At 33.9% G+C, this 26768-nt stretch overlaps 1 protein-coding gene across 3 annotated transcripts in view; it reads right to left on the bottom strand.

Annotated features, from left to right (window-relative positions):
- Positions 1-1271: 1271 nt before the first annotated feature.
- LOC127539056 (protein FAM107B) overlaps positions 1272-26768 on the bottom strand; it is an 86989-nt gene continuing 61492 nt past the window's right edge. For all 3 annotated transcript variants that reach the window (XM_051963033.1, XM_051963035.1, XM_051963034.1), the window contains exons 2-4: positions 17471-17654; positions 4678-4831; positions 1272-4130 (exon numbers count right to left, since the gene is read on the bottom strand). In XM_051963033.1, coding sequence (XP_051818993.1) covers positions 4014-4130; positions 4678-4831; positions 17471-17654 — 455 coding nt within the window. In that variant the 3' untranslated portion in view covers positions 1272-4013. The remainder of the gene's footprint in view (positions 4131-4677; positions 4832-17470; positions 17655-26768) is intronic.

Here is a 26768-nt window from a genome sequence, read left to right as displayed (position 1 = left end):
CTATCCACTTTGTCATCTAGCTACCTCTAAGCCTAATGTTCAAATAGTGTATTTATAGAAATTGATTTCTTTTAGCCCTTTTAGTTAATTTTTTTTCTTCAATTAAAAAGTATTTATTTTCTCTACTTCTGACTTAATTTCTTCCTAGAGCTTAAATAACTTAGATTTGGGAGTGGTTTTATAAAGAGATAATCTGTAAAGACTTTCCCTTAGCCCAGTGCCTAGCACATAGCAGGCACTTAATGCTTATTCACAGACTGCCCAAATAGAATATTAATATAAGTCTGCATCAGAGGTGGGATTGGACCCATCATCCTCTGATGCTAGAGCCAAGGCTTTCTCCACTGGAAGTTATGGAAGATTGCAAGAATACGCAAAACAGGAAGAATGGTTTGTTGATTTCAGAGGGACTTCTAGTAGTAATCTACTTGGCTGGAATACAGGGTGAATACAGGATTCTAAATTCTTTTTCATTCCTATGGACTCACCTCTATCACATCACACCAAATGTTTTTAGGAGGTTTGTCATTTAAAAAAAAGTTTTTGGAAACTTCCTAAAGCACCTTTCAGATCAAATTTTTAAATTTTTACTTCAGAATTATGAAACCTTTAAAATATAACAGGCTCTTGAAGGCAAATTTGCCAAGTCTTAAGATATTCCGGCTCCAGAAAATTGGAGCCACATCATGACTTATTAATGGGGATAAGTCCTGAAAAAAGATATAATCAGTGTCTTACTTGCAGTAACATCACCATAGATTTGTGAAATGAGCTATTAGTTACAAAGAATTTTCACTTACCTATTTTTCTTGATCTTCATACCACCACTGGAATACCAGCTCATACTAAATGTCTAACTTGGGAGCAGGGAGAAGGTAAGAGAATTGGAGGTGGTGGAAGCAAACATGAAGAATATTGTTGTTTTAATCCAGTTAGTTTCAGTTGTATCCAACTCTTTGTGCTTCCCATTTGGAATTCTCTTGGTAAAGATATGGTTTGTCATTTCCTCCTCCAGCTCATTTTACAGATGAAGAAAAACAGGATTAGGTGATTTGCCCAGGAACACACAACTAGTAAGTATCTGAGGCCAAATTTGAATTCAGGGAAAAAAAAAAAAAAAAAAAGGTTTCATGATTCCAGACCCAGTGCTCTACACAATGTGTCTCCTCGATACCAGAAAAATATATTATGAAAACAAAATTAATTCACAACCTGAACAAAACTACCTTTTAAGTTCAAGCCATCTCTTTTCTGTATGACAGACACAGATGTATAGTTCAAGCATGTAGCAGATTTTTATTAAGCATAACTTTGGTTCTAAGTACTCCACCCTCATTTTTGTAATACTTTCAGTTAAAAACAATTATACAAGAGCAAATACAAAAAATATTAAATTATGAAATTATGAAAACAAACCCATTAAGGCTCCCTTTATATATATTATATACACTCAAACAAGTCAAGGTTTTTCAGAATAGAAGAATAAAGACATAGTGTAGCTTAGAAAGCAACACAAATTTGTTACCATGCTATCAAAGTGGGAGACAACAAAATTTTCAAATATTTTAAGAGGACAGAAAAATAGTTCAAATAAAACATTGGACCATTGCAAAATTAGAAAGTGGCTCAATAACAGAACTGCTTAGAAAATTTCTACAAATTCTAACCAAATTGTATAGCTTTTTGATGTTAAAGGAGATTTTGCTTGCCATATTTTAACTCAGACTTATAGGTTGGACCTATTGGATTCTAAGATGAACTCTAACTATATATTCTACCTGTCTTGTAACAACAAACCGTACTTTCACACTATATTTACAGTGCTGTTTGGAGGCATTTTATTAAGCTAAAAAAGCATTCGGCACACCTACTAGTGGGTTTGGGAGGAAAATATCAATCCACTATTATTATTCCTTTTGGTTATTCCTCACTACTGCCATAGAAGAATAAGCTTCAAGCAAACTAAAGATATTGAGGGATAGGAAGATCTTTTGAAAGGACTACTGAGCAGGCAAAGCATATTGGTGTCTTCAATTTGAACAGCCCAATAATATCTGTCAAATGGGAGATTGACCACAAATGGAGGAAACTAAAGAGCTAAGATCCTGCTGAATAAAAGTTATGGACTTATCCTAAATTCTGGTACTATAAATCACTCCATTGATTCCACACACAAAAGGAAAAAATCTAGTCAATAGGAAATTGGAAATATCCTCTTGAGATCATCCATCACCACACTTTCTCTTCTCAAAAGTAGAGAAATAGGAGGAAAATCTCAGCCATCACCATTTCATTAAAAAGACAAAACTAATAGGATAAAATAACATTTTTGCCTATAATCATATTTGTATTTCATAGCAATAAGCCTCACTGATATACTGGATAATCTATTCCAAATATAATTCGCTATTTTTTAAATTTTATGTTGTAACTTTACATATTTGTGCTATGCTATTCACTTGAGGATTTGAAATCTGGTCCTACAAAATATCCCTCAATGATGCCAATTTCTATTATGGTTTTCAAGGCCTTCAGATGGCTTCGAGGTTAAACTTTATATGAAGTCAAGCAAAAAATAATGTCTTGCCAAAAGAAGTCACTGGCTCGATATCCTAGATAGAGAACAATACTGAAGCTATACATTTCCCAATTCCATCCAAAATAGGAGGCACATGCCCAAGATAGAAAATATATTTGCATAAATATTTAGTTATAATTTATAATTGGGAATTTGCTTCTTAACAATGCTCTGGCTAGCAAGAAGAATCTTAGCAATCTCTCCCTTAAAGTTGGCTTTTCCTGAGAGAGGGAATTTAGTAGTCATTACGACTGAGACAGTGGTAATATGTTGCCTTCATAGGGAAAAATACAAACATTAAAGGCATGTGTGATCATTAATCAAAAATTTTCAAAATTTTAGTTCTAGCATTCAAAATGTACAAATGCAAGAAAATCTTCTAATGTAAGTCTCCTTGAGACCAATTCACACTTGCATCACACATTAAGTCAAAATATCTTGCTACAGAGCTCCCATTTAGGATGTTCCCCATGTGGCTAAAAGGAGACCAAAGTAATAAAAAGGATTTTGACCTCTACTTGTAACACTGAACTTAGGTCAACAGAATGCCAACATTTTGCCTAAAAAACAGGCTTGAAAAAACAAGAAAAGAAAATACTGAGAGGGACAACTATGTTAACAAACCATCAGAGAATTTGTTAAATACCCTCCTTTGGGTTGGAATATTAACCAAACAATATATTGCTGATCAAAAATAGAAATGACTGAAAAAAGAAAAAAAATTTTTACATAATCTATGTACTATGGTTTTCCTAAAAATGGGTTCAGAGTTTGGAATTTTTATTAAAACTTTCTCACAGCTTTCTAATTCTGTAAATTCAAGATCAACTAAGATATAACCTGTATTGATCATTTAATACAAATGAACATTTTTCCATACTTCGGTGTTAAGATTTAACCCATGCTAAGATTTTCAGGCTTTCCAAACCAGAATCACAGTTGTGAAAAGTAACAGATTAAGCACATTTTTATATAAGCTAAGTTCTTTAAAAGATAACCAAGAGTTAGAAAAATAATATTTTTTAAAAGAAGAAAAAAATACAAATATTATGTCCCCACTACAGTCAGGTTGGAAGAAACCAAGTAGTGCAACACTTAAGATACTCCAGTGTCCTCATCCTTTCTTTTGAATCTCTGAAGACAAGTCTGTTATACCAACAATAAGCTGCTTATCTGCTGGTCAACATATTTCATTTGGCGAATCTGAACTGCAGCTATCATAGTCAATTTATTCCCACTAAATTCAAGGAAAACTGATAAACAAAATAACCCTTTTTAAAAATTAAAACTTCTGCTGGCTGGCATTTTCTCAAAAACCGATGTCTCTCCATGCTACTCTTGGCTCAAAAGGAAGCAGCACTGGAGATGATCCTACAGGAATGTCCTCTCTGCAGCAAGGGGCTAAAATCCAGCAAGTTTTTTGTACAGTGTATGCCTAAGAATCCTGAACTTCTGCCATTTCTTGGCCTGTTCTTCTCAGGTTGCCTTTCACCTTCACAAATTCCGGGGCATTTTCCTGCTCCTCTTGAATCTTCTGTTTTTCAAGCTCAAGCTTAAATCAAAGAAAAAGTTGGAGGAAAAAAAAAAAGATGCTACTTAGAATGATAAGTTTCTTTCTTTCTTTTTCTTTTTTTTTGCTGAGGCAATTGGGGTTAAGTGATTTGCCAAGGGTCACAGAGCTAGGAAGTGTTAAATGTCTGAGGCCAGATTGGAACCCAGGTCCTCCTGACTTCAAGGTTGGTGCTCTATTCACTGTGTCACCCAGCTGTCCTGAATGATAAATTTCTTTAAAAATTTCTTAAATAGTCATTCCTTCTCAACAGTTACCCACCATACACCAAACTCCTACTTTTCTCTATTTTACTAAGATGAAAAGAAAAAACTATTCTCATTTTAGAGAACAATTAATGTTACTGATCAAGTAACACTAATATGTCCCTACATCATAGGCCTTTCCTTTCCTTTCCTGAGTTTCACTCCATCCATTTCCTTCACTGAACACATTTTTCCCACTCCAGAGCTCTTGTACATTTGTCAGCTGGGCTCCCTTTGTGCCTCACCCAGCAGATAACATTAATGTCCCACCCCTGCCTACTCACTTGCTCCAACTTTTGCTGTCGTTTCAGTAGTTCTATCTCCAAATCAGATTTCTTTTTCTGGGCTTCCTCTTCCTTCTGTTGTTTTATCACCTGGTCTCGTTTTCTCTTCTCCATCACTTTCTGTAGCTCTGGTTTATTCTGAGGTGCAAGGCCCCTTCAAAAACAAACACATTTCAAGTTTAACAAGAAAACTGTTGATTTTTAAAATATCTACTCGCAGATAACCAAAGCCGTCCAACGCAGTGACAGAGGAGTACTGTGGTAAGATAGCCTAATATTCTAACCCAATAGGTGAATAACCAGAAGATATGGATTCAAATTCTCTCTTTACCGTTTAATCCTTGCGTGACTGAACTTGGATATATCACTTTCTTCCTCCAGGCTTCATATTCCTCATTTGTAAAATAAAGAGGTTGGTTTTGATGACAGATCAGAATGTTTTTTGTGTCAAGGACACCCTAAGCAACCTGGTGAAGTCTCAGCACCACTTTCTCAGGAAAAAATTCACAATTATAGAGAAGTATATAGGAAACTAATTATGCTGAAACAAAAATATAAAGCCAACTTCAAAGGCTACTTCTATTCATGGACCTTAATGATCCATGGACATGAGTTTTAAGAATCTCTAGTCTAAATCAGATCACCTTTTGAGATCCTTCCAGTACTCAAATCCTGCAGTGCTCAGTTGCCAACTAACAAATCCTCACTCCAAACTGACTCACAGGGTGGCAGCCGAGGAGAACAGGCCCAGTCTTCCCAAATGTGACACAGAAAGGGTTCAGAGGACTTGGTACAACCCACTCCATTTCCCAAATGAGGAAACAAAAAATCAATGAAATTAAGTAACTTGGCCAAAGTCACCCAGCAGAGGAGGCAGTTAAATCTACACCTTCTGACTCTTCTTTGTGCGTTCTTTCATATGAGCAGAGATTCAGAGTTAGAAGCAGTTTCAGTCATGATAAAACTTCCATTTTATAGATAGGAAAGTAAGGACTTTTCAGAAAGGTAAGACATTTTGTCCAAAGTCACACAATTAATGAACATGGCAGAGCCAAGATAGAAATTCAGAATTTTGATGCCAAATCCTCTATTTTTTTCTACTATACTACAAAGTCCTAAAAAAAAAAATATTAAATGACATAACTTTAAAAATAAACATAGTAAAAAAATCTGGGACATCTAACAGGAAAAACATGACTGGCCAGTCTCAAATGATGAACAAGTAATTACTCAAAAATCCAGGGAAAAAAAAACATGAAAATTCAGATGGGAGAGGAATGTACATCATTATTAAAACAAAAATAAACATAGATATCTACTATCAAAGAATACTATGTAGCATGTTCATTTATTAGTAGCTCATTCTATTCCCATACGAAATGGACATTCTCTACCTGGAAAGAATCATGTTTCTTCCCTATAATCCTTTCCAGTCTTCACATTAATTCAAGTCAACAAACAGTTATTAAATGCCTACATAACAAGGCATTGTCTTAGGCATTGGGGCAGAAAGACAATAATGAAATAGTCCTTGCCTTCAACATTACAAAGTACAACAATGCTGCACAAAATAATTTTAGTAGATAAAACTACATATAATTTGGGTGGGATAGGGTATTAAAAATCAGGAAAAGCCTCATGCAATATTTCAAAGTATCCCAGAAATGTAACATCAACAATTTGTAAACTGGTATAAAATTCCACAGATGAAAGGTGGCTTATTAAAAATCAAGTAACAAAAATGAAGTGATGCTGCCAAGAACATCAAATAATACATTTTGTTTTAATAACTGAAATACAAATATTTCAATCATATGTTCATAGCACCTTACTCATTTAAAAAGGGGTGGGGAGTAAAGGAATTGTAGTTTTATAAATTAAATGGTTTATGTATGGCTCAGTTACCTCAATGTAAGCTGTCTATATTTTATGGATCAGAGTGCTGATAGATTAAAGGATAGCAATATTATTCTTTTTAAAAATTATGGAATGGTTACCAAAAAGTACCCCATTTAATAACTGGATTTAATTAATAATACAGTAAGATAATGCTATGTTACTAACAGCTTCAAATTTTTAGGGTTAAGAAATTTAACTGCCTACAATATTAAAAATTCATTTTTGTATGCTACTATCCTAATGTACTTCGATTAACAAATTTTCCAGCTTATAGAAGGATCCAGGATCCACAAAGCTGATATTCTCCTCAATAAAGGAATAATTTAAATATTGTAGTATTCAATTTCTGCTTAAAGCTTTTATATAATAGCACCAGTAATATAAAATATTTATTAACAAAATGCTCAGGAACAAGGTGCTCAGACATTATTTCAAATATACTAGAAGTTGTTAAGATTTTAATTAATATTTCATGACAATGAATTGCTTTTAATTTTCTATGCGTGCACAGGAAAAGTCTAAAGCCCTTCATTTGATTCTCTAAATCAAAGAGAGTTTGTGAGTTTATAACTATGGCTCTGGCAAAATGAAAATTCATCCTTCTTTGATTATGCTTATAAACATATGGATTGCAGCATGGGGGAAGGGAGAGAAATGTTTTTGAAAATTAAAGCAAAGGGGAAAAAAGACAAATGTTTTCTTAAATATTGGGTAAAAAGCAGTAGTGTTATTATTCAAGTATGATAAACAATCCATTCAAATCAAACAGAAGAAAACAAATAGCTATGCTAGTTGCTTCAGAAACAAATGAAAAGGTGAAAGAAAAAAATTCAGTATGATCCTAGATTTTAGAAATTATGGTGGCAAAATATTCATTTCAAAAAACTACATATCTTTAGATCTTCTTTCTGAAAGCAACTGTGATCCTTAACAATTCAAAGAAAAATTTCAAGTCATATAAAAAAATGCTCTAAATCATTATTATTTAAAGAATGCAAATTAAGACAACTCTGAGTGAGATACTACTTCACACCTCTGAGATTGTCTAAGATAACAGGAAAAGATAATGATGAATGTTAGAGGCTTGTGGGAAAGCTTGGACACTAATACATTATTGGTGGAGTTGTAAACTGATCCAACCATTCTGGAAAACAAATTGGAATTATGCCCACGTATACCCTTTGATCTGACTGCATCTGTATCACAAAAGAGAGATCATAAAAAGGGGGAAGAGACCCACATGTGCAAAAATGTCTGTGGCAGCCCTTTTTGTGATGGTAAAAAACTGGAAATTGAGTGGATGCCCATTAGCTGGAGAAATGCTGAATAAGTTATGTTATATGAATGTTATGGAATAATATTGCCCTATAAGAAACTATCAGCAAGATAATTTCAGAGAGGCCTAGAGAGACTTACATGAACTGATGCTAAGTGAAGTAAGCAAAAGCAAGCTAAAATTGTATACAGTAACAAAAAAAAATTAGATTATGATCAACTGTGATGGACTTGGCTCTTTACAACAATGAGGTGATTCAGGTCAATTCCAATAGATTTATAATGGAAAATGCCATCTTCATTCAGAGAGAGAACTATGGAAACCGAATGTGAATCAAAGCATCATATTTTCATATTTTTTATCTCATTTTTTCCCTTTTTGATTTGATTTTTCTTGCATGGCATGAGGAATATAGAAATATATTTAGAAGAGTTGCACATGTTTAACCTATGTTTAACCCTAAATTGCTTACTGTCTTGGGGAGAAAGATGTGGGGGATAGAGGGGAAAAAAAATTGGAATACGAGGTTTTGCAAATATGAATGTTGAAAACCATCTGAGCATTTTATTTTTCCAAATACATGGAATTAAAATATCAAGTCAGGGCAGAAAGAAGACAATCAAGATGAAGTAGAGGACAAAGCACACAGGCCATGGATGAGGAAGCTTCCTCCAAAGGGTCACCATCAAACATATGTAAAAGAATTTCAATAGTTACATATTTTAACATAAATTAAAGTTAATTTCATTAATAAAATAATGTAAATTTTTTAAACTTCCATTTTCAAGAATAGGTATTAAAATATAAAAATGAACATAAGCAAGAAAAAATGAGCATAGAAAAGAATATGCTTGTATATTTTGTCTATAAACTTTTATTTTCTGAAAACTAGCTCTACATATACTCATATTGGCTTTAACATAATGATAATCTTATCCTTGTTCTCTAATCCTTTTTTGTGATTATAAGCCATCTGTTGCTATAATTGTTCTCTCACTACCTGACTAAAGTTAATATTGATTTCTTTTTTAGTTTTGCTTTATTTATATTATTTTGTGTTTTATGTATCTTCCCATATTTCTTCAAATTCTTCATTTTAATTATTTTATGGCTCAATATTATTATTTTAATCTGCTTAGTCTTATCCTAAAATTCTAGAGATCTATTTTGTTTTAAGGTTTTTACTACTGGGAAAAATAAAAAACCACACAAAGAACAATAAAACAAAACTGTGCTATAAGAATTATAACTGGAAAGATGTTTTTCTTTTCCTATCTATAATCCTCAAGTAGTGCGATCCTTTGGAGAAAAAGTATAAGAATTTAAAAATACTTATTGCCTATTCCATATTGATTTTGTTAAAAGTGTGGACCAATTCTCAGCTCTTTCAAAAGACACAAAAGAATTGTGGGAAAACTAGGACACTAATGCATTATTGGTAGAGTTGTAAACTGATCCAACCATTCCAGAAAACAAATTGGAATTAAAATTCTATATAGAACTTTAATACTAACCCCAAATACCATAGTTTCTGATTTTAAAAGACATTCAGTTCCCCATATTATTGCCTCAGTCTGACTTCTTCTAGGCTTAACATATTAAACATATTAAATTTCATAGAGATTTCTTAATCTTTGACTTTGCTGATTTGATTTGAAACTGTGCAAGATGGTGTAGTTGTTTCAGTTTGTATGGACTCCACATTGGGTAAAAAATCCTTTGGGACAATACAGATATGAATCTCAAAGGACAAGAATGAGTAGATGGATAAGTGGAAAATAAATACAAACAAAGTGAAATAACTATATTAATGAAGTGGCCTAAATTCATTTAAGTATTGACATATAATCTACATGGATACAAGAATAAGTGCTTCTGTCTTGCATTACTTATCAATTTTCATCCATCAAGTCAGATGCTATTTCCTATTTTTGATCTAAAATATCTATGAAAACTTTTCCCAGTATGTATACATACTAACATGAGAATTTAGAGCTTGCTCCTTTTCAGCTCTAAAATATTATTACTATATGCTGATATCTATATCTATGTATTTTATGTCTTCTAATTATAGGTAAAAATAATTTTTAACATTCATTTTTTAATGTGAGTTACAAATTCTCTCCCTCCCTACCACTCTCATTGAGAAGACAAGCAATTTAATATAGATTATATGTGTGTAGTCATGCAAAATTTATTTCCAATTCGGTCAAAACAAGAGCAAAAAGAAAATAAGTCTAGAGAAAAGTATGTTTTAATCTATATTCAGACTCCATCAGTTCCTTCTCTGGGGATGGAATATAGATGGAACTGAATCATATTTATAGAGCCATTCCTCAAATGATAAATGATCAAAAAGGTATGAACAGTTTTAGTATGAGAAGGGCGAGAAATCCCCTTTTCCACTCAAATGAAGAACCTAAAAACTTTCTACAAAATAACATTTTCTATCATAAGTTCTTCAGAGTTGTACAACTTATACAACTGTATTGTGGAGAATAAGTCATTCATACTTGATCAGTGTGTGTGTGTGTGTGTGTGTGTGTGTGTGTGTGTGTGTGTGTATGTGTGTGTGTGTGTGTATGTGTGTGTGTGTGTGTTTAAGAACAACAAGAATTTATTACCTGTAATATCCTTGAAAATGCTTTTTGGAAGTATAGGTGGCCAAATATACCATGTCACATTTACATTAACTCACAGGAAAATATGTCTCCAAAGGGTATTAATTAAACAAGTAGATGAACGCTTTACATGATGTACATTAAATCATTCTCACTAGCTTTTTTCCCTGCTAAAAATGCTGTGTCCAAAGGGAAACAAAGTAGGCAGTTACAGATTACTCAGTCATTTAAATACTGAATGCCACACACACACACACACACACACACACGAAATCTGCCTGTCTTCCATTCCATTGAAAATCTTGTGTTTTCCAGATGAAGGACATAGTCTCTTGATTCTTATTAAACTGTATCCAGATCACAAATTCAAAGATTTGATCTAAAACTTGGGCGGGACCCAAAAGAGATAACAAACTAGTATTCCATTAATCTCAAATATGATTTCCCTGAACATAATCCACATAAAATTGAGGCTGAAGATAACTATATTAGCTAAGTTTAATAATTACTTTATGGAGCATAATTTCTAGAAAACATTTGAGTTTGAGGAGGAGGAGAAGACAAGAAAAAACTTGCACAATTGACAGGAAGAGGGCAAGGTTCATTCTAAACTAAAGTTCATTCTCATCAGAATTGGCTCAAAGAGGAAATAATATACACACTTAATATAGGTCTAGAAATCTATCTTACCCTGCAGGAAAGTAGAAAAGGAAGGGAATACGAGAAGTGGGGAGGGGGTATATTGGGAAAGGGGGTAGACAAAAGTAAATTGCTTTTGATAAAGGACAGAGTGAAAAGAGAGAGAGAAAATAAACAAGATAGGGGGAATACAGCTAGAGTAATTCTCAAAATAATTTTGAAACAAGTTTTTCTGATAAAGGATTCATTTTTCAAACATAGATGGAACTGAATCATATTTATAGAGCCATTCCTCAATTGATAAATGATCAAAAAGATATGAATAGTTCACTTCTTTTGAGAAGGGGGAGAAATCCCTTTTTCACTCAAATGAAGAACCTAAAAACTTTCCACAAAATAATGAAAGCAAGGACTTACCAAGAAAATTTTACACAGAGGAGCCAGTTTGGCTGAATGAGTCAAGATTCTAAAACAAATTACTACTAAGTCATTTTCTGACTCTGGAACTATTTGCTTATCTAGAAAATAAATAACTAGGATTGAATTATTTCTATGGTCTCTTCCAACACTAAATAACATAATTCTATAACTTTCAGCCAAATTTACATCATCCAGACATCAGGCAAAAAAACAAAACAAAACCTGTTAGAAACTGCCAGGTAATGATATATAAAAAACAGAGAAATATTTATATCCTCTCAACAGTTCTGAGAAATGGGGAACAGAATAGTGAATGATAGGTAAACTACAGACAGAAGCAAAGGTGAGAAGAAGCAGATGTAAAAGCAAGTTTTAGAGATTGTGCTTATAGTACAAACGTTGCATGCAAACAGGAGTATACTTTAATTTGTGTAACCTTCAGTGTACATTCATACTTATAAGTAGCCTGATTCTAAGTACATTTGAAAGAAAGATGATTTGATATCTCTCCCAAAGAACGTTGGCAGCATTCATTGGTGTTTGGTTTTTTAGAGACATTTAGGGGGCACAGTGGACAGAGCACTGGTCCTATAGTCAAGAAGATCCAAGTTCATGATGCTGAGTGAAATGAGCAGGACCAGGAGATCATTATATAATTCAACAACAATACTATATGATGATCAATTCTGATGGACATGGCTCTCTTCACCAATGAGTTGAACCAAATCAGCTCCAACAGAGCAGTAATGAATTTAACCAGCTATACTCAGCGAAAGAACTTTGGGAGAAGAGTATGAACCACTACACAGAATTCCCAATCCTTCTTTTTTTGCCCACCTGCATTTTTAACTTCCTTCACAGGTTAATTGTACACTATTTCAAAGTCTGATTCTTTTTGTACAGCAAAATAACTGTATGGACATGTATACATATATTATATTTAACTTATACCTTTAACATATTTAACATGTATTGGTCAATCTGCCATCTGGGGGAAGGGATGAGGGGAACGAGGGGAAAAATTGGAACAAAAGGTTTTGCAGTTGTCAATGCTGAAAAATTATCCATGCATATATCTTGTAAATAAAAAGCTATAATAATAATAAATAAAAAAAGAAGATCTGAGTTCAAAGCCAGCCTCAGACATGTACTAACTGTATGACTTTGGACTACTTCCCCTTTGTTTGCAGCAGTTTTCCAATCTACAAAATGGGGATAATAATAGCACACATAATGAAGAGTTATTCTAAGGATCAATTAAGATAATAATGATAAAGTGCTTAGCATGGTACTTGGCACATATTAAGTACTATATAAATGTTAGCTATCATAATTATTTTGTTTTTGCCTTAATTTATGTCAACCTTAAAATGATTCTACTTTTTTTCCCCTCTTTTCCATGTGAGTTAGGACAATTAGCAATAGAAGCCAAATAATAAGACTTTCTCCATAAGACTTTCTCCACAATCCTTTTTAGGTTCTTTAGAAACTGACATATTTCTTGAAGTTTTAAAGACAAGTAATTCTGGTAATTGAATCCAATCTCAATTTTCAAATCCCACTTCAGACAACTGCTAGATGTGTGACCTAAAGAATTTATTCAGTATCATACAGATTTTCAGTTTCCTTATCTATAAAATGGGAATGATAGTACCTATAGCTAACAACTCATAGGCTTGTTTTGTTACAAATGAGAAAATGAGTATTTTCAAATAGTGCTTTCCAAAGTTTAAAGTACTGCATAAATATAAGCTATTGTTTCTTTTAGAATTTCTGGGTCTAAGTCAGGAGGAAATAAAATATTTAAGGTCAAAAAGGATCAGGCTTCCATTCAATAAACTTATCAAGAAGAGAACCATCCATATGGGATTCTGAATGCTTGACAGTTCAGCCTGGGACACGACCTTCCACATTTTTCTTCAGAGCCTCACCAGCAATGAACTAGCTCTGACAATGCATGTGTCAACCTCATCATCAACCTATATTGTCAAGGTAAATGAATTCATCCACAGTATTAAAAATTTCTGCATTTGCTGCAACTGATGGATGGCACAGTACAGGCTGAAGAATCTCTATTTTCTTGGTATTAATTGTTAGGTCAAAATTAGTGCAAATGGCAGAGAATCACTTCATACTTTATTATATCTCATCTTCAGATTGTGCCCTCAGTGCACAATCATCTATGAACAAAAAATCATGTACCAATCTCCTTCCACTTCAATCTTTGCTTAAAGCCTTTTTAAATTAAATAATTTCCATTTCTGTGGTAGTTGATCTTAAATACTATGTTTATCTTCACTGAAGGTATCCATCAATATTACTGCTTTTAAAAAAGGCATGAAAGCAAGCACACAGTCTTGCTTTACTCCAATGGTAACTAGGAAAGTGCAAGTTTTTGCACTGACAAGTCACCTAGTCTAATTTCTAATCAAATCATGAATTCCTTCTATAATCTCCCTGAAAAAACAATCATCCAGTTTCTCTTGTAAGATAGAGGGTAGAAGCGCACAGTTTTGAATTCCAATTGTCAGGAAATTTTGATATATTGACTTGCAATCTCAATCTCTCTCATTCTAGATTTGCTCTATAAAATCAAGCAGAACAATTCTAATCTTCTTCTACATAAAGACCTTTCAAATATTTTAATACAGAAATACCATGTCCTAACCCTTCAGGGCCAACCCACTCTCCCCTTATCCCCCCACAAACTCCTGCTCAAGTTAAACATCTTCTGATCTCTCCTATGGTAGTGTTCTCCAGAGAGGGGCTCACGATCCCCTAGGGGACTATGAACTGTTCACAAGAAATGTCATTCTCAAGAGAAGAATGGGATGGGACTGTCATGCAGATTAACTAGGAAATTCTTGATGCATTATGGTTTGAGCCACTAAATACACTATCATATATTTAGGTACCTTGAGAACCATGGCCTAGCCCCAGTGTGTATGAGTAATTAACCAGTGAGAGGATGGGAATATAGAAGCTTGCCCTTAGAATGCTAACTCATCAACAGCCAACAGTAGGAAATCTCTCTACCAAAACCACTATCCTGAGTCCTTCCCTGGGGCCTTCTGAGCTTGTAATCAGCCCCTTAGGGAAGCTGTTACCTAAATGGCTTATAGTACAGAGAGTATGGGGAGAATTCATATCTTCCCCCCATCATCCCATGGCTGTAATGAACACATCTTGGAGGACATGTCTAGAAAAAGGCAAGTGAATAAGAACCCCACCTTTCCCCTTCTCATTCTGGGTGAGATAGTGATTCATAAAGACTGACAGGCATAGAGGGATTCTAATATGGATCTTAGTTATTATTATATACTTTCTTCCCAAAACCCCCATTTTCAAACTTTCCCTATTGCTGTTCAGTGTATCATCATTTGTCTAGTTTCCCAGGTCATCTTTAATTCCTCATTTTCCCTCTCATCTCACATTCATATATATAACCAAGAGCTGCCTCACCTCTACATCTCTCATATTTGTCCCTTTCTCTCTCACACAGTCACTACCCTAGACCAGCCCCTTATCAACTCTCACCTGGACTATTCCAAAATCCTTTGACATGGTTTCCCTGATGCAAGTCTTTCCCCATTCTAATCCATGTTTTATACACAGATGCCAAAGTGATATGTTATTGCCTTACTCAATAAACACTATTCATCTTTATCTCATCCTGTCTTAATTTCTATTTTTGTAGAAATTTTATAATGTACACAATTAGTATAACAGTATATAAGTATCTAATTTATAAATAACTAAATATGCATAGATTGGAGACATAAACTCATTTTTTACTGATTAGGTGAACATGGAAATGATATTTTACTGACAGATGCAAAATTAAAAAAAAAAAGTTTTGTTATCCTATGGAATGATTTCATGTCCTTGCACTATTGCCCTAGTTTTTCTCCAATCTGTTAATAACTCTTCCTAAAATATGTACCTAGAGTTGGACATGATGCTCCAAATGCATTCTGATCACAAAATAAACAGGACTATCACTTCCTTTACCCTGACATTATGTTCCTATTAATATAGTCTATAGTCATGTTAGTGTTTTAACTTCCTTGTCATATTGGCTCACTCATATTGATCTTGCAGTTCATAGAAAAACTCAGAGATCTCTTGTATTAAAATTACTTTCTATTTTCACGTCCCTCAATTCTATATTATGCAGTTGGATTTTCTTAAATTTAAGCACATGGTAAATCTTAATACCTTAGTTTCAGCCTACCATTTCTAGCCTGTTAAAATGTTTTTGGAGTCTAATTTGGTCATATATGGTATCAACTATACCTCTCACTCAAGTTTATAACCATAACATCTGAACTACCTTCCTGACTAAAAAATTTAACTGAATAAGGCCAAGAACAAAGCCCTGAATCATTTACTGGAAAGTTCCTATAAAAGTGAACTTAAATCACTATTCTTTAGGACTAGTTAAGTAACTGTAATTTCTCAATATGATATAAGTAGAGTAGTCTATATGTTTACAGCTCTATGCAATTCATATGTCAGGTCTATCTCATAGTCTCTTTTCTCCAAACACAAAAGCATATTAGCATTGAACAATACACAATATACCAATCTAAAAGAGCAGCATCTTGTAGTAAGAGCACTCTTTTAACTCCCTTCCCCATACAAGTTAGTTTTTATTTTAGTTTTCTTTAAAATGTTTTGAGCCATTTGGCTCAAGCTGTTAATGTCACTTCTTTATCTCCTAAATACAAAATAGATGGAGGTAGAGGATGTAAAGGAGTTGAGCATGCTTTGGCTGATATACCATAAAGGTCCCATCAGGGAAGGGAATGACTCAGTGTTCTCAATGCTTGTCCCTGTGGAATGTTCCATTACCTATAATGCCTAAGTAAATCTTCTTTTGTTAATAATTATTGATTGATAAAGAAATAAAATGAGACACTCATAAAGTATCAGAGGACTGGCCTGAATCAAATTCAGACCATAACATTCCTGCTGTGCAAATCACCACACTAAGCATCTGAGAAGTTAAAAACAAAACAACAAACTTCAAATCATTTATGGCCTTGCAAAAATGTGGTCCATTAGTGGCTTACATTTAAATAGCTTAAAATACTTATTTTCCTAAGCTGCAATGAATTATGAGTCTATATCCAAACCATTCTAACAATTTTCTTAAATGTAAGATTAACAATTCTATAGCAAACACCCTTTTTATATCCCTATGTACTACTCCTCTTCCCCTCCTGCCATATAGCCCAAAAAGCTTGGGCAGTATACCTAATTTCTTAACCTCCTACAAAATACAAAAGAGGAATTCATAACTCTGTGGGGGGTTTGGGGGGAGGGAAGGAGGGGCAGTTGGAAAGCAACTCATATCTCTAAACAAAGTTCCCCATTTGAAATTTTACACATCTTTATGAGCACTATATATGTGTTTCTTTCACCCTTTTACCTTACACTCTTTCACCCAATTAAAATCTTTCCTTGTGTAACCTTAAAATTTTCTTCAGTATCAAAAGCTGAGAAGAAAAACTTAGAATAATTGAAAAACTGATCAATGACAGCGGTAGATCTGCAAATTCAAGTATGATTTCAGAGAGAGGCAAAAAAAGACATGGGTAAATTTACAAAAGAGTAAACTTTTATATTGTCTTTGTATATAAAAATGTACATAAATGCGTATTCATGTCCTTTTGGTACTTTTGAACTTCAGTGCACAAAGAGTTTACCATTAAATCCATTGTAATGAGCCTAGAGCAGATTATGGGGAAATCTGAATATGGGGAACTTGAATTTGAAGATGGAATAATATGAAACCCAGATATGAAGCCCCAGGGCAAAAAAAATTTTAGGTTTGGGGAAGAAGCTCCCAGACACTCCAGAGAGCCCCCATTACACACACACACACACACACACACACACACACACACACACACACACACGGAAATGAGCTTACCTTTTCTGATTCATTAGAAGTTCTCTGTGAAGATCTTGATGATTTCGAGAAATTTTGACAGGATTGATTAATTTCTGAGGCTTGATTAATTCAGGATTGTCATCCTCTATATAGTCAGGTTCAGCCATTATGTTTTTGGGAATAAGAGGGGAATCTTTCAGTTCAGGATCCTCAACTGTATTATCTGTAACAGAAAGAAGAAAGAGTTTTAAACAATCTACTTTTCACAGATTCTCACGCAAATTGGATATGTAAAATGTCTTATTACATATGAATGTATTAATGCCATTCTTCCATTTATAACAAGGCTTTACAAAATACAAGGGAAGGAGTTTAAGAGGATTAAACTATTGTTTAATGCCTGAAAGAACTCAAGATGATGGGCTGTATATTTTGATTAAAGTTTCAAGATGGAAGAAATTCACCATTACACCCTGGAGTTCCTAAATTACAGCCACTGTCACACCCCCACCTTTTTCTGAATAGGAACTGAATCTTTTATTTCATTGGTAAGAAGAACTCCCAGACGAGGAAACTTCCTATATCAATGTAGGTTGGCACCTTCTATACAACTCATAGTTTTTACAAAGTTACCTAATGCAGGTGTCAAACAAGCCACCTAAGACACCTAAGGGCCCACTGGAAGATTAAATGTCAGAGGCTGGACTTGGACTAAAGTCTCTCTGTTTCTTAGGCCAGCACTTTAACCTCTCTTCTGAATAGAAATGACCCAGGTTCAAATCCAAGCTCAGACAGAAGCTGAGTGTTCCTGGGAAAGTGATTTAACCTATATAAGTCTCAGCCAACTCTATGATTTATTTAATAATACAAAAATGTGATGTAATATGGAAGAACTGAGTTCTCTAACTTGATGAAATTGCTGAGGCAATTCTATTACTCCCAGAGGAGATGTGTTAAGTCTGGACTAGCTCTCTGGAGGCCTCAGGATCAGCCAGAGTCAGGATAAATTAAAGTCCTTGGTCTTTAGGGGGAAAAGTGAAGGAGGCAGACAATCTGCCAAGAGGCTCCTAGATTCTCGAGTCCAAAGTCACCAACTTCTCTGCTCCTTGTCCTGCCACAAAGTGAGTCTGGCCTGTCTCACCCCACCCTCTAATCCTTGCCTATGATTATCTTAACATCAAACATGGATTAAGCACCAAACAGTGAGAAGAGCCATTTATCCAAACATATGCTAATAGAATCATTGTCTCACATCGAATAGGTAATCAGCTTTAAGTGCTTCGTTGTCTGATTCAAGTATACCTGTTCGTAGTTTCAGCCCTTTACAGAGATGTGAGATAAAGTTTCTCAATTTTTCACCCATGGTCAAGATATGGCCACAAAGGTCCCTTCTGTCAAATGCTTTGATTTTCAACATCATAGCCCTCTACAAGGCAAACTTAATGCACTGTAATAAAGATGCTAACATACTGTTTAGTTTTTTATTTTATTTGTGTCTCCTAAGCCAAGGGGAATATAGCTTCCTTAATTCTCTGGCCACTTCAATATCATTCAATATACTGGGAGAAGCAATGAATAACAAATGCTCTTAAGGAAATATACCTCGAGAGCAAATATACTGATTTATACTTAAATTTATTTTATAATAATAATAGCTCAGCTTTTTCCACTGTAAAATGAGGATAGGAAGACCCTTATAATGGTATAATCATACCCAACACAAAGTTTTGTTTTTTTTTTTTTTAATTTGTAGTGAAACATTTTAGTCACAAACTTATTGCCAAAGAAATTGAGTTTCCTTTAGTATCCTTCCAATTTTATGATCATACTTTTCTTTTTTAAATTAATTTTTTTCAAAAGTCTTCTTCCCCCCACCCTCAAGAAAAAACAAAGATCAAAATCTTTATAACTAATATCCAAACAAAATAAATTCATGCATTGGCCATGTCCAAAAACCAAGCCATAGGCTGCATCCTGAATCCATCACCTCTGTCAGGAGATCAAAAGAATGATAAACAAAAATTCTTGATAAAAGTCAGGCACTATTCTTTTTTAATCTCAATCTACTAGGTGAGTACTTCCACAGTTTAATTCCTATAATTCTAAATTGACAAAGTACCCTTTGTATGCCCATTCATGACAACAGCAGTATGCTCCCACAAAAGGTGATAAAACAGTGGAAAAGATAACTTCTCTGGGAAGAGAAGTAGCTAGAACTTCAAAAAAAAAAAAATACATCAATCAAACTTTTATAATGCACCATTGCATGTTGATGCTTTGGATGAGAAACACTGAACTAAGGCACTTAAAGTCATAAGTTTTCTTGGATACAAAGTAATCCCTAAACCCCAGTGATCAGTTATACGATGCTTCAAAATCACCCAGGAAAGTTATTAAAAAAAAAACAAAAAAAAAAAACAAGGTGTCAAAACACTTTTCATAATTTCCTACAGAATTAAGGAAAAATAATTCCCATTCTATGCATTGCCATCAACATAAGATTTAAAGCAAGACCAAACTGGACTGTTTTTTAAAAAAACACACACTAAAAATTGGTGAAAACAAAGTATACATAAAACTTCATATAAAGCATGTGTGGTGATTTTTTTGAAAAAAAAAATATTCTAAGATAACAAGTTGGAAACTATTCAGGTATTAGCTACAATAATAGCAAATTCAATCAAGCAACACTGTGAGAACTCGCTACTTCTAGAATTATATACCATATATCTGAAGTACAACCTTAGATGTAAATACTGTCTTTTTAGAAAATTTAGTATAAAAAAAAGTTTCAACTATTTGAAAACATATGAATTAATCATAGTCATCCCTGGTTGTTAATACAGAATGTTCCTGTTCTCTACCTAAGGTACCAAATGTCATATCTTAATGATGAGAGCAAAACTCTGACCTGAAACAGCCCTATACAGTTATATAAAATCACCAAAAAAAGTTATACAAACTCAAATGGTCTTACATTCTCTGCAGATAGGATGAATCTGTCTCCAGAGAAGACCTTGGAAACAGGAAGATGAGTCTCCAGAAAATGTCTCTCTTCACATATAAACTCAAATGGTCTTGCCTATTCTTAGATTCCTGTATAAAATAGGTCTTCAGAAAATGCCTTTTTGCAAAATCACTTCTATCTTGAGAATGATATTGCCCGCACCTCTCCTTCACTATCCTGCCCTCATCATTAATAGTTAAAATACATCACAAGCATCTTTATTGTATTATAGGTATAAATAAAAAAGTAACAACAGTTTCACTGTGGTTAATTATTTCAAAAGACATGTATTAAAATGCCTAAAAAGGCTGGGTTTGTTCTCAAATAATGGAGAATACAGTCAAACAGCCAAGACAGATGGCATTCCAGATTCAGTCTATTAAAAGTAAACAAATGCACAACTACTCAGGATATGAATCATAAATCTCTCACTGATTGACATATATCAGCCTATCATACAGCTATAATTTTTTAATGAAGCAGTATAAATATGCCATTACCATATCATAAAAAGAAGTAGTTGAGTTTTAGATACATTATTTTATTTGATACAACAATCCTGTCAGTTATTATCCCTGTTTTGGAGAAAACTGAATGAGTTGCCACTGGTCACAAACCTTGTAAATGTTACAAAAGCAGGAATCTGAATCAGCTAAGGATTTTAGGTCTCTACCTGTTTATGAGGATGCTTCAAGATACTATTTTATATCCAGCAACATTCCCAAAACAGGTCTGAATGTTTACTGAAATTGACTTTTTGAGAAAAAAAAAAGCTATACAAGCATTCTACATTTCCTGAAAAGGAGTTATCTGAGTTTCAACTGCATATAACTTAAGAAGGTCTTTGCTGCCCTGTAGTCATTCCCTTTTGTTGCCACACTGCTTCAGAAGTTATATAAGATTTTATTTCCCTTCTTTACAGTCAAGATCATCTTTTTGTTAAATTGTTCTACCATCATCTTTTTTCCGTGTGTGTGTGTGTGTGTGTGTGTGTGTGTGTTAGCTGTTTTGTAAAAATTCTTTTCAAATATAAGTTCTGGAACAGCTAGATAATACAGTGGATAGAGCACTAGCCCTCAAGTCAGGAAGACCTGAGTTCAAATCTGGCCTCAGACATTTAGTATTTCCTGGCTGTATGACCCTGGGCAAGTCACTTAACCTCAATTGTCTCAGCATATATATATAAATTCTGCCTTAAATAACTGTAAGGTAGCCATGAATTATTAACTCCAGTTTAGAATGTAGAAGATTTGTTTTCTAGTATTAAATCACTCATTAATTTCCTCTGTGACTTTAAAAAAGTTATTTAATCTAAACTGTCTTTTCTTCATTTTAAACTGAGGTCCTGAACTAAATAATCTCTAAGGCCTCGTCCAGCTTTCTAATATTCTATTTAACCTAATACTTAACACTAGGGGGAGCATGTGGCCAAATTTAATACTTCATAGGAAATAACTAAAAAAACATTTAAAACTTTATAAAATTACAAAGATAGAAATTAGGTTTCTTCAACTAAGAATCTAGTGAAAAAGATAGCAAAGGCAAGAACAGGATGAAAGGGATTTGAATAGGGGTAAAAAAAAGTTTTGTCAAAAGCAAGTTATTTATTTGACATGCAAGAAAAATGTTTTAATCTAGTCAACAGTTCATTGTGAATATCAAGGAAAATTAACTAAGATGTGCTCAAATTGTCCAAATCTGCTACATACTTTGTGTACCTAATATTCAGTTATAAAATCCAGGGCTTGGGGCTTCTAATCTAACCAAAAATCTCTAAAGAGCTGCTCAATAAGAAGGCTATCCATCAGACTCAATTTATTCAATCACTGGAGGCAAATGTTCAACTTTTATTTCCTGATGTATAAGGAAATCCTAACCTTAAGAGTAAATATTATTTCTTTGCTTTTAATAATCTATTTCAAAATAGCTATACCTCCAGCTCCTGGATTTTTTGTTCTTTACTTCATAGAGGAAAATACCATTCATGGTGACGAATTTCATACTAATCAAGAACCCAAAGAGTCAGCAAAGGCTAAAAAATTGCTAAGATTCATTTGTATAAAATTTGTTTATACATATATTCCTTTTAAATATACATATACATATATATATTTGTATAAAATGAAAATGTAAAAGTCAGAACTATGAGATTTAAAATCAGAATCAGCATGAAGAAATCATAAATCTCCCATCCATCTAGACTTAGAATAATACTGCACAGACACAGTAACGTTTGAATCACTTTTTAAACAATCTCATTAAACTTTAGAGTTTGAACAAGCCCAACATGTTTTAAGTCTACTCATATCAATCAAAAGATTGTTTTGTAAAAGTTCCATTTTTTTTAAGTCTCTGAACTGAAGGGCTTATGGTTAAAGTAATTCCATTAAACATTCTTTCAGAGAAACTTGGGTCCACATTGTGATCTCCAATTTTAAGAAAACCACTAGCAGTGCTCTCCTTGCATATATGTTATGCAATCAGTGTATGTACATATACATATGTTGCAATTGCTGAAGAAAGGAAATCCTCCAGATCCTACCATCATTTTCCTTACAACAGAAAGCATTAGATGACCTGAATTCCAATTCTACCCCTGACCTTTATCTAGAACATATCGCTTAGGGCCCTGCTTAGTAACTTAATTAGGTTTTGTTTTCATTATCTATAAAATGAGGTTTCACTAAATGACCACCAAGATTTCTTCATACTTTAGATTTATGATACTTCTTAGGTAAGGTAAGTAATATAGCATTAGTTTTTTCCCAGCTGCTCATCTGTGAATAAAGGACAGATCATATTACTTCTCTACATTTGGAGGGAGCGGTTTATGAGTATGTAAAAAGCAAAAGAGTTAGATTGCATAATCTTTTCAATTTTCAATCTATGGTCCCTATCAAGATTTTCTTCCATCTGAGTATTTAATACCTTCATTCAAACAGGGAAGCTATAGGAAGGTAGTAAGTACCTTGGCATTTCCCTGCTCCCAGTTGAGTGCTTTCTGTACACTTAGGTTTTAACATGCTAAATTAAAATGATTTCATCTGACAATCTCTGGTCCTAACATGGTCCAAACTATTTGATTTTTATCCTGTGAGGCAGAACTACAAATGCAGAGAACTAATTTGAGCCTAAAAAAAAACCCCCAAAACAAAAAAAACTCACTTTTCTAGACACTATAACTGCTGTCATTTCCTGGATCAGACACAGAATATATCCGCAAAATCATGTTTAAAGCCAACTGTTGCTTTCCCTTACCCTACTAGAAGGAAGATCTGCTCCTACAAATACCATATAAAGAATATGAATACAAAAAATAAGCTTTTAAGTATATGCGAACCATACATTCTCTTTTCTTCTTGGCTCCACTATTGCCTTTAGGCAAGTCCTTCAGAAGTTCCCCAAATCACTATTTACAAAGAAATAACATCTAACAGAAGTAAATGGAAAGCACTTGGCAAAGAAACTTCTGTGTAAATGCCAAAGAATGACATGCTTGGGAAAATATCAAAAGCATTTACTACCGCTTTACAATATGAATCTTTGCAGATGCTTCCCAAATTTAAAGTTCAAAAGATGAAAATAAAGAGAGAGATTCTTATAATAAATAGAAATCACAGTCCAGACCATTGGACAGTCAGTTAAAGAGCACTAGCTGGGATGCTGTGGCACTGGTCAGTAGGTGGCACTAGCTCTTTGGGCAAGCATACTCCTCGCTAGTGAAACATACTTCATAGTATCCTACATGCTATTAAAATCTACAAAATAACAAGTACTTGTGCCAACTGTCTCCTAAGCCACATTAATGAATTTGCATTACAAGACAACTTTATATAATCCAGAGATTTTTTTTAAAATAAGAAACATACATTGTGGAACCAATAGATGTCTCTGGCATTGCTGCAATGATAAGAGACACATTGTAATGAAAATGACATAGGAGTTGTAGTAAAAACCCCAAGGTTCAAATCTCAGTGTTAGTGCTTTCCTAGCTCTGGAACCTTCACAAAGTCACTTCCCTTCTCTCTGGGGATGTATGAAAAATATGGCCAAGGCTCAGCCTGGCGGGGTCCTGTTCCCTTGTATAATTCTACGCATGTTTGTGTATTTAAAAACATTCTGAGAAAGGGCCCACATGATGTACCAAAGGAGTCCATTGCACCAAAAAAAAAAAAAAAAAAGTTAATTATTCCAAGAGTTATTGAGGACCTTTAGGGTTCTTTTCCCTTGTAAATCTTATGAAAACCCTATCAAAGTTACATGGAAAGAAACCACAGTTGATCTGAATCTAAGAATACATATTAGCAGGGCAACTAGGTGGCTCAATAGATAGAACCACCAGACCTGAAGTCAGGAGGACTTGAGTTCAAATTTGACCTCAGTCACTTAACACTTCCTAGCTATGTGCCCTGGGCAAATCACTTAACTCCAATTGCCTCATGGGGAAAAAAAAGTACAAATTAGCTATGTTCTCTGTTCCAGTACAATTGGCCTGATGGCTGTTCACAAAACAGTACATTCTATCTCCAAGTCCTGATTTCTACTCCTTACCAATTAACTATCATTCAGTCTTTCAGAAGAGATTATCATATTTCATTCTATATGCTTCATATTTATTTAAGCATAGTTGTATGCTTACAATGAATAAGCTCCTTGAAAAGAGTGGTTTTTTGTTCTTTATAGTCCTAGTGCCTAGCCTAATGACTTACACATAGTATGTATCCAATATGTGTTTGTGGAAGTGAATTATTTCATACATTTAATAAAAGTTTCAGAGAAGCAGAATGGAGAAGGTGATAGAATGCTAGCCTTGGAATCCGAAAATGCTCGAGTTAACAACTTCCCACCTCCAACACAAACTGGCTTCCTGATGTTGGGCAAACTTGAATGTACTCCAGGCAAAAGAGATAAATTGAAGATGAGATAGAGATATGATTGGCAGAGGAACTTCTCACCCTATAATGAAGCCACAGGTCTAATAAAAAATTGAATAACATATTCAGTTTGAGAGATGCAATTAATAACTCTCATCCTTAGTTTATCAAGAATTGAACATGCCTGATCCAAGTGATATTACTCTCATACATGGTGTCTCCCATTAAGTATATATAGTAGATACTTAATAAATCCATTACAAGACTTTTTACATGTCCTTAATGAAATAGTTAATCAAACCTTACCTGATTCTTCCCTATACCCTAATTGTAAAAAATTGGAAAGTACCTTTCTCTCCCTTGAACTTACTTCATAGCACTTACAGTATTCTTGGTATGGATGACAGATGTAGCTCTTTCTCTGCCCCAGAGGTTGTCATTATATCTACTTTTCAAGTGAGAAGAGAAACCAAGATTTTCTAATCATAAACACCAGAAATGCGATGAGACTCCAGGTCACTCCAAACTCCACAGTTTGGGGTTTTCCCCCACAGTTTCCTATGTGACACACACATAACCTGCCTTATTTTTTCTCCTAGGAGTTAGTCTCACATCATCAACATTTCCCACCAGACTTTGCTTCTATTTCTCTTTCCCTCAACTAACATAATCTCTTGCCTGGAATCCTGTGAGAGCCTATTAATTACTTTCCCAGCCTCAACTTTTTCTCTCTTCTAGCTTCTTAATAATGCCAAAGTGATATTTCTGACACATAGGTCTAACCAATATCACTTCCATGTCAAAAACCTTTTCCAGATAGGTCAAACAGGGCCTCTAAAGAACTGTTAGGGGACCTGTGAAATAGCCAAGCTAGTATGGATCTCAACTGAGAATTAGACAAGAAAAGTGGTCACACTGACTCAACAATATCACTACTAGGTATATGAACCAAGAAGTCAGGCAGAAACAAAAGGTCTAATATACACCAATTATTCATAGCAATACTCTTTGAGGAGTAACAACAAACCAAAATGATTATCCGTTGATAAAGAAATTAAAGCTATACCATAAGGAATAGCTTAAAAAACTATGAAATGGAATATTATTGTGCAATAAGAAATGAGAATTTCTGAGAAATGAGAAAAACTGTATAAAATTATACAGAACAAAATAAGAACCAAGAAAGCAATACAGAGAACACCTACAAATATAAATTGAATTGGAACTCTTTAGTAAAACACTACTGGAAGATTAATAAAACTCTGAAGAATAGAAAAAACAATGATGGTTTCACAGAATTCTTCCCCTCAAAAGAAAAGGAGGTCTATTGGGTAAAAACCTTGTATACCCTATTGCCAGATTCAATCATTGCAGGTCTTTTTTGTGTAATCATCTTTTTTTTATGACAAGGAAGGCTTAAAATGACTTTAAAGATAAAAAACATCAAAATATATTT

This window comes from Antechinus flavipes, chromosome 5 (genome assembly GCF_016432865.1).
Source record: "Antechinus flavipes isolate AdamAnt ecotype Samford, QLD, Australia chromosome 5, AdamAnt_v2, whole genome shotgun sequence".
NCBI lineage: Eukaryota > Metazoa > Chordata > Mammalia > Dasyuromorphia > Dasyuridae > Antechinus > Antechinus flavipes.
This window is presented reverse-complemented; position numbering and strand designations above follow the sequence as displayed.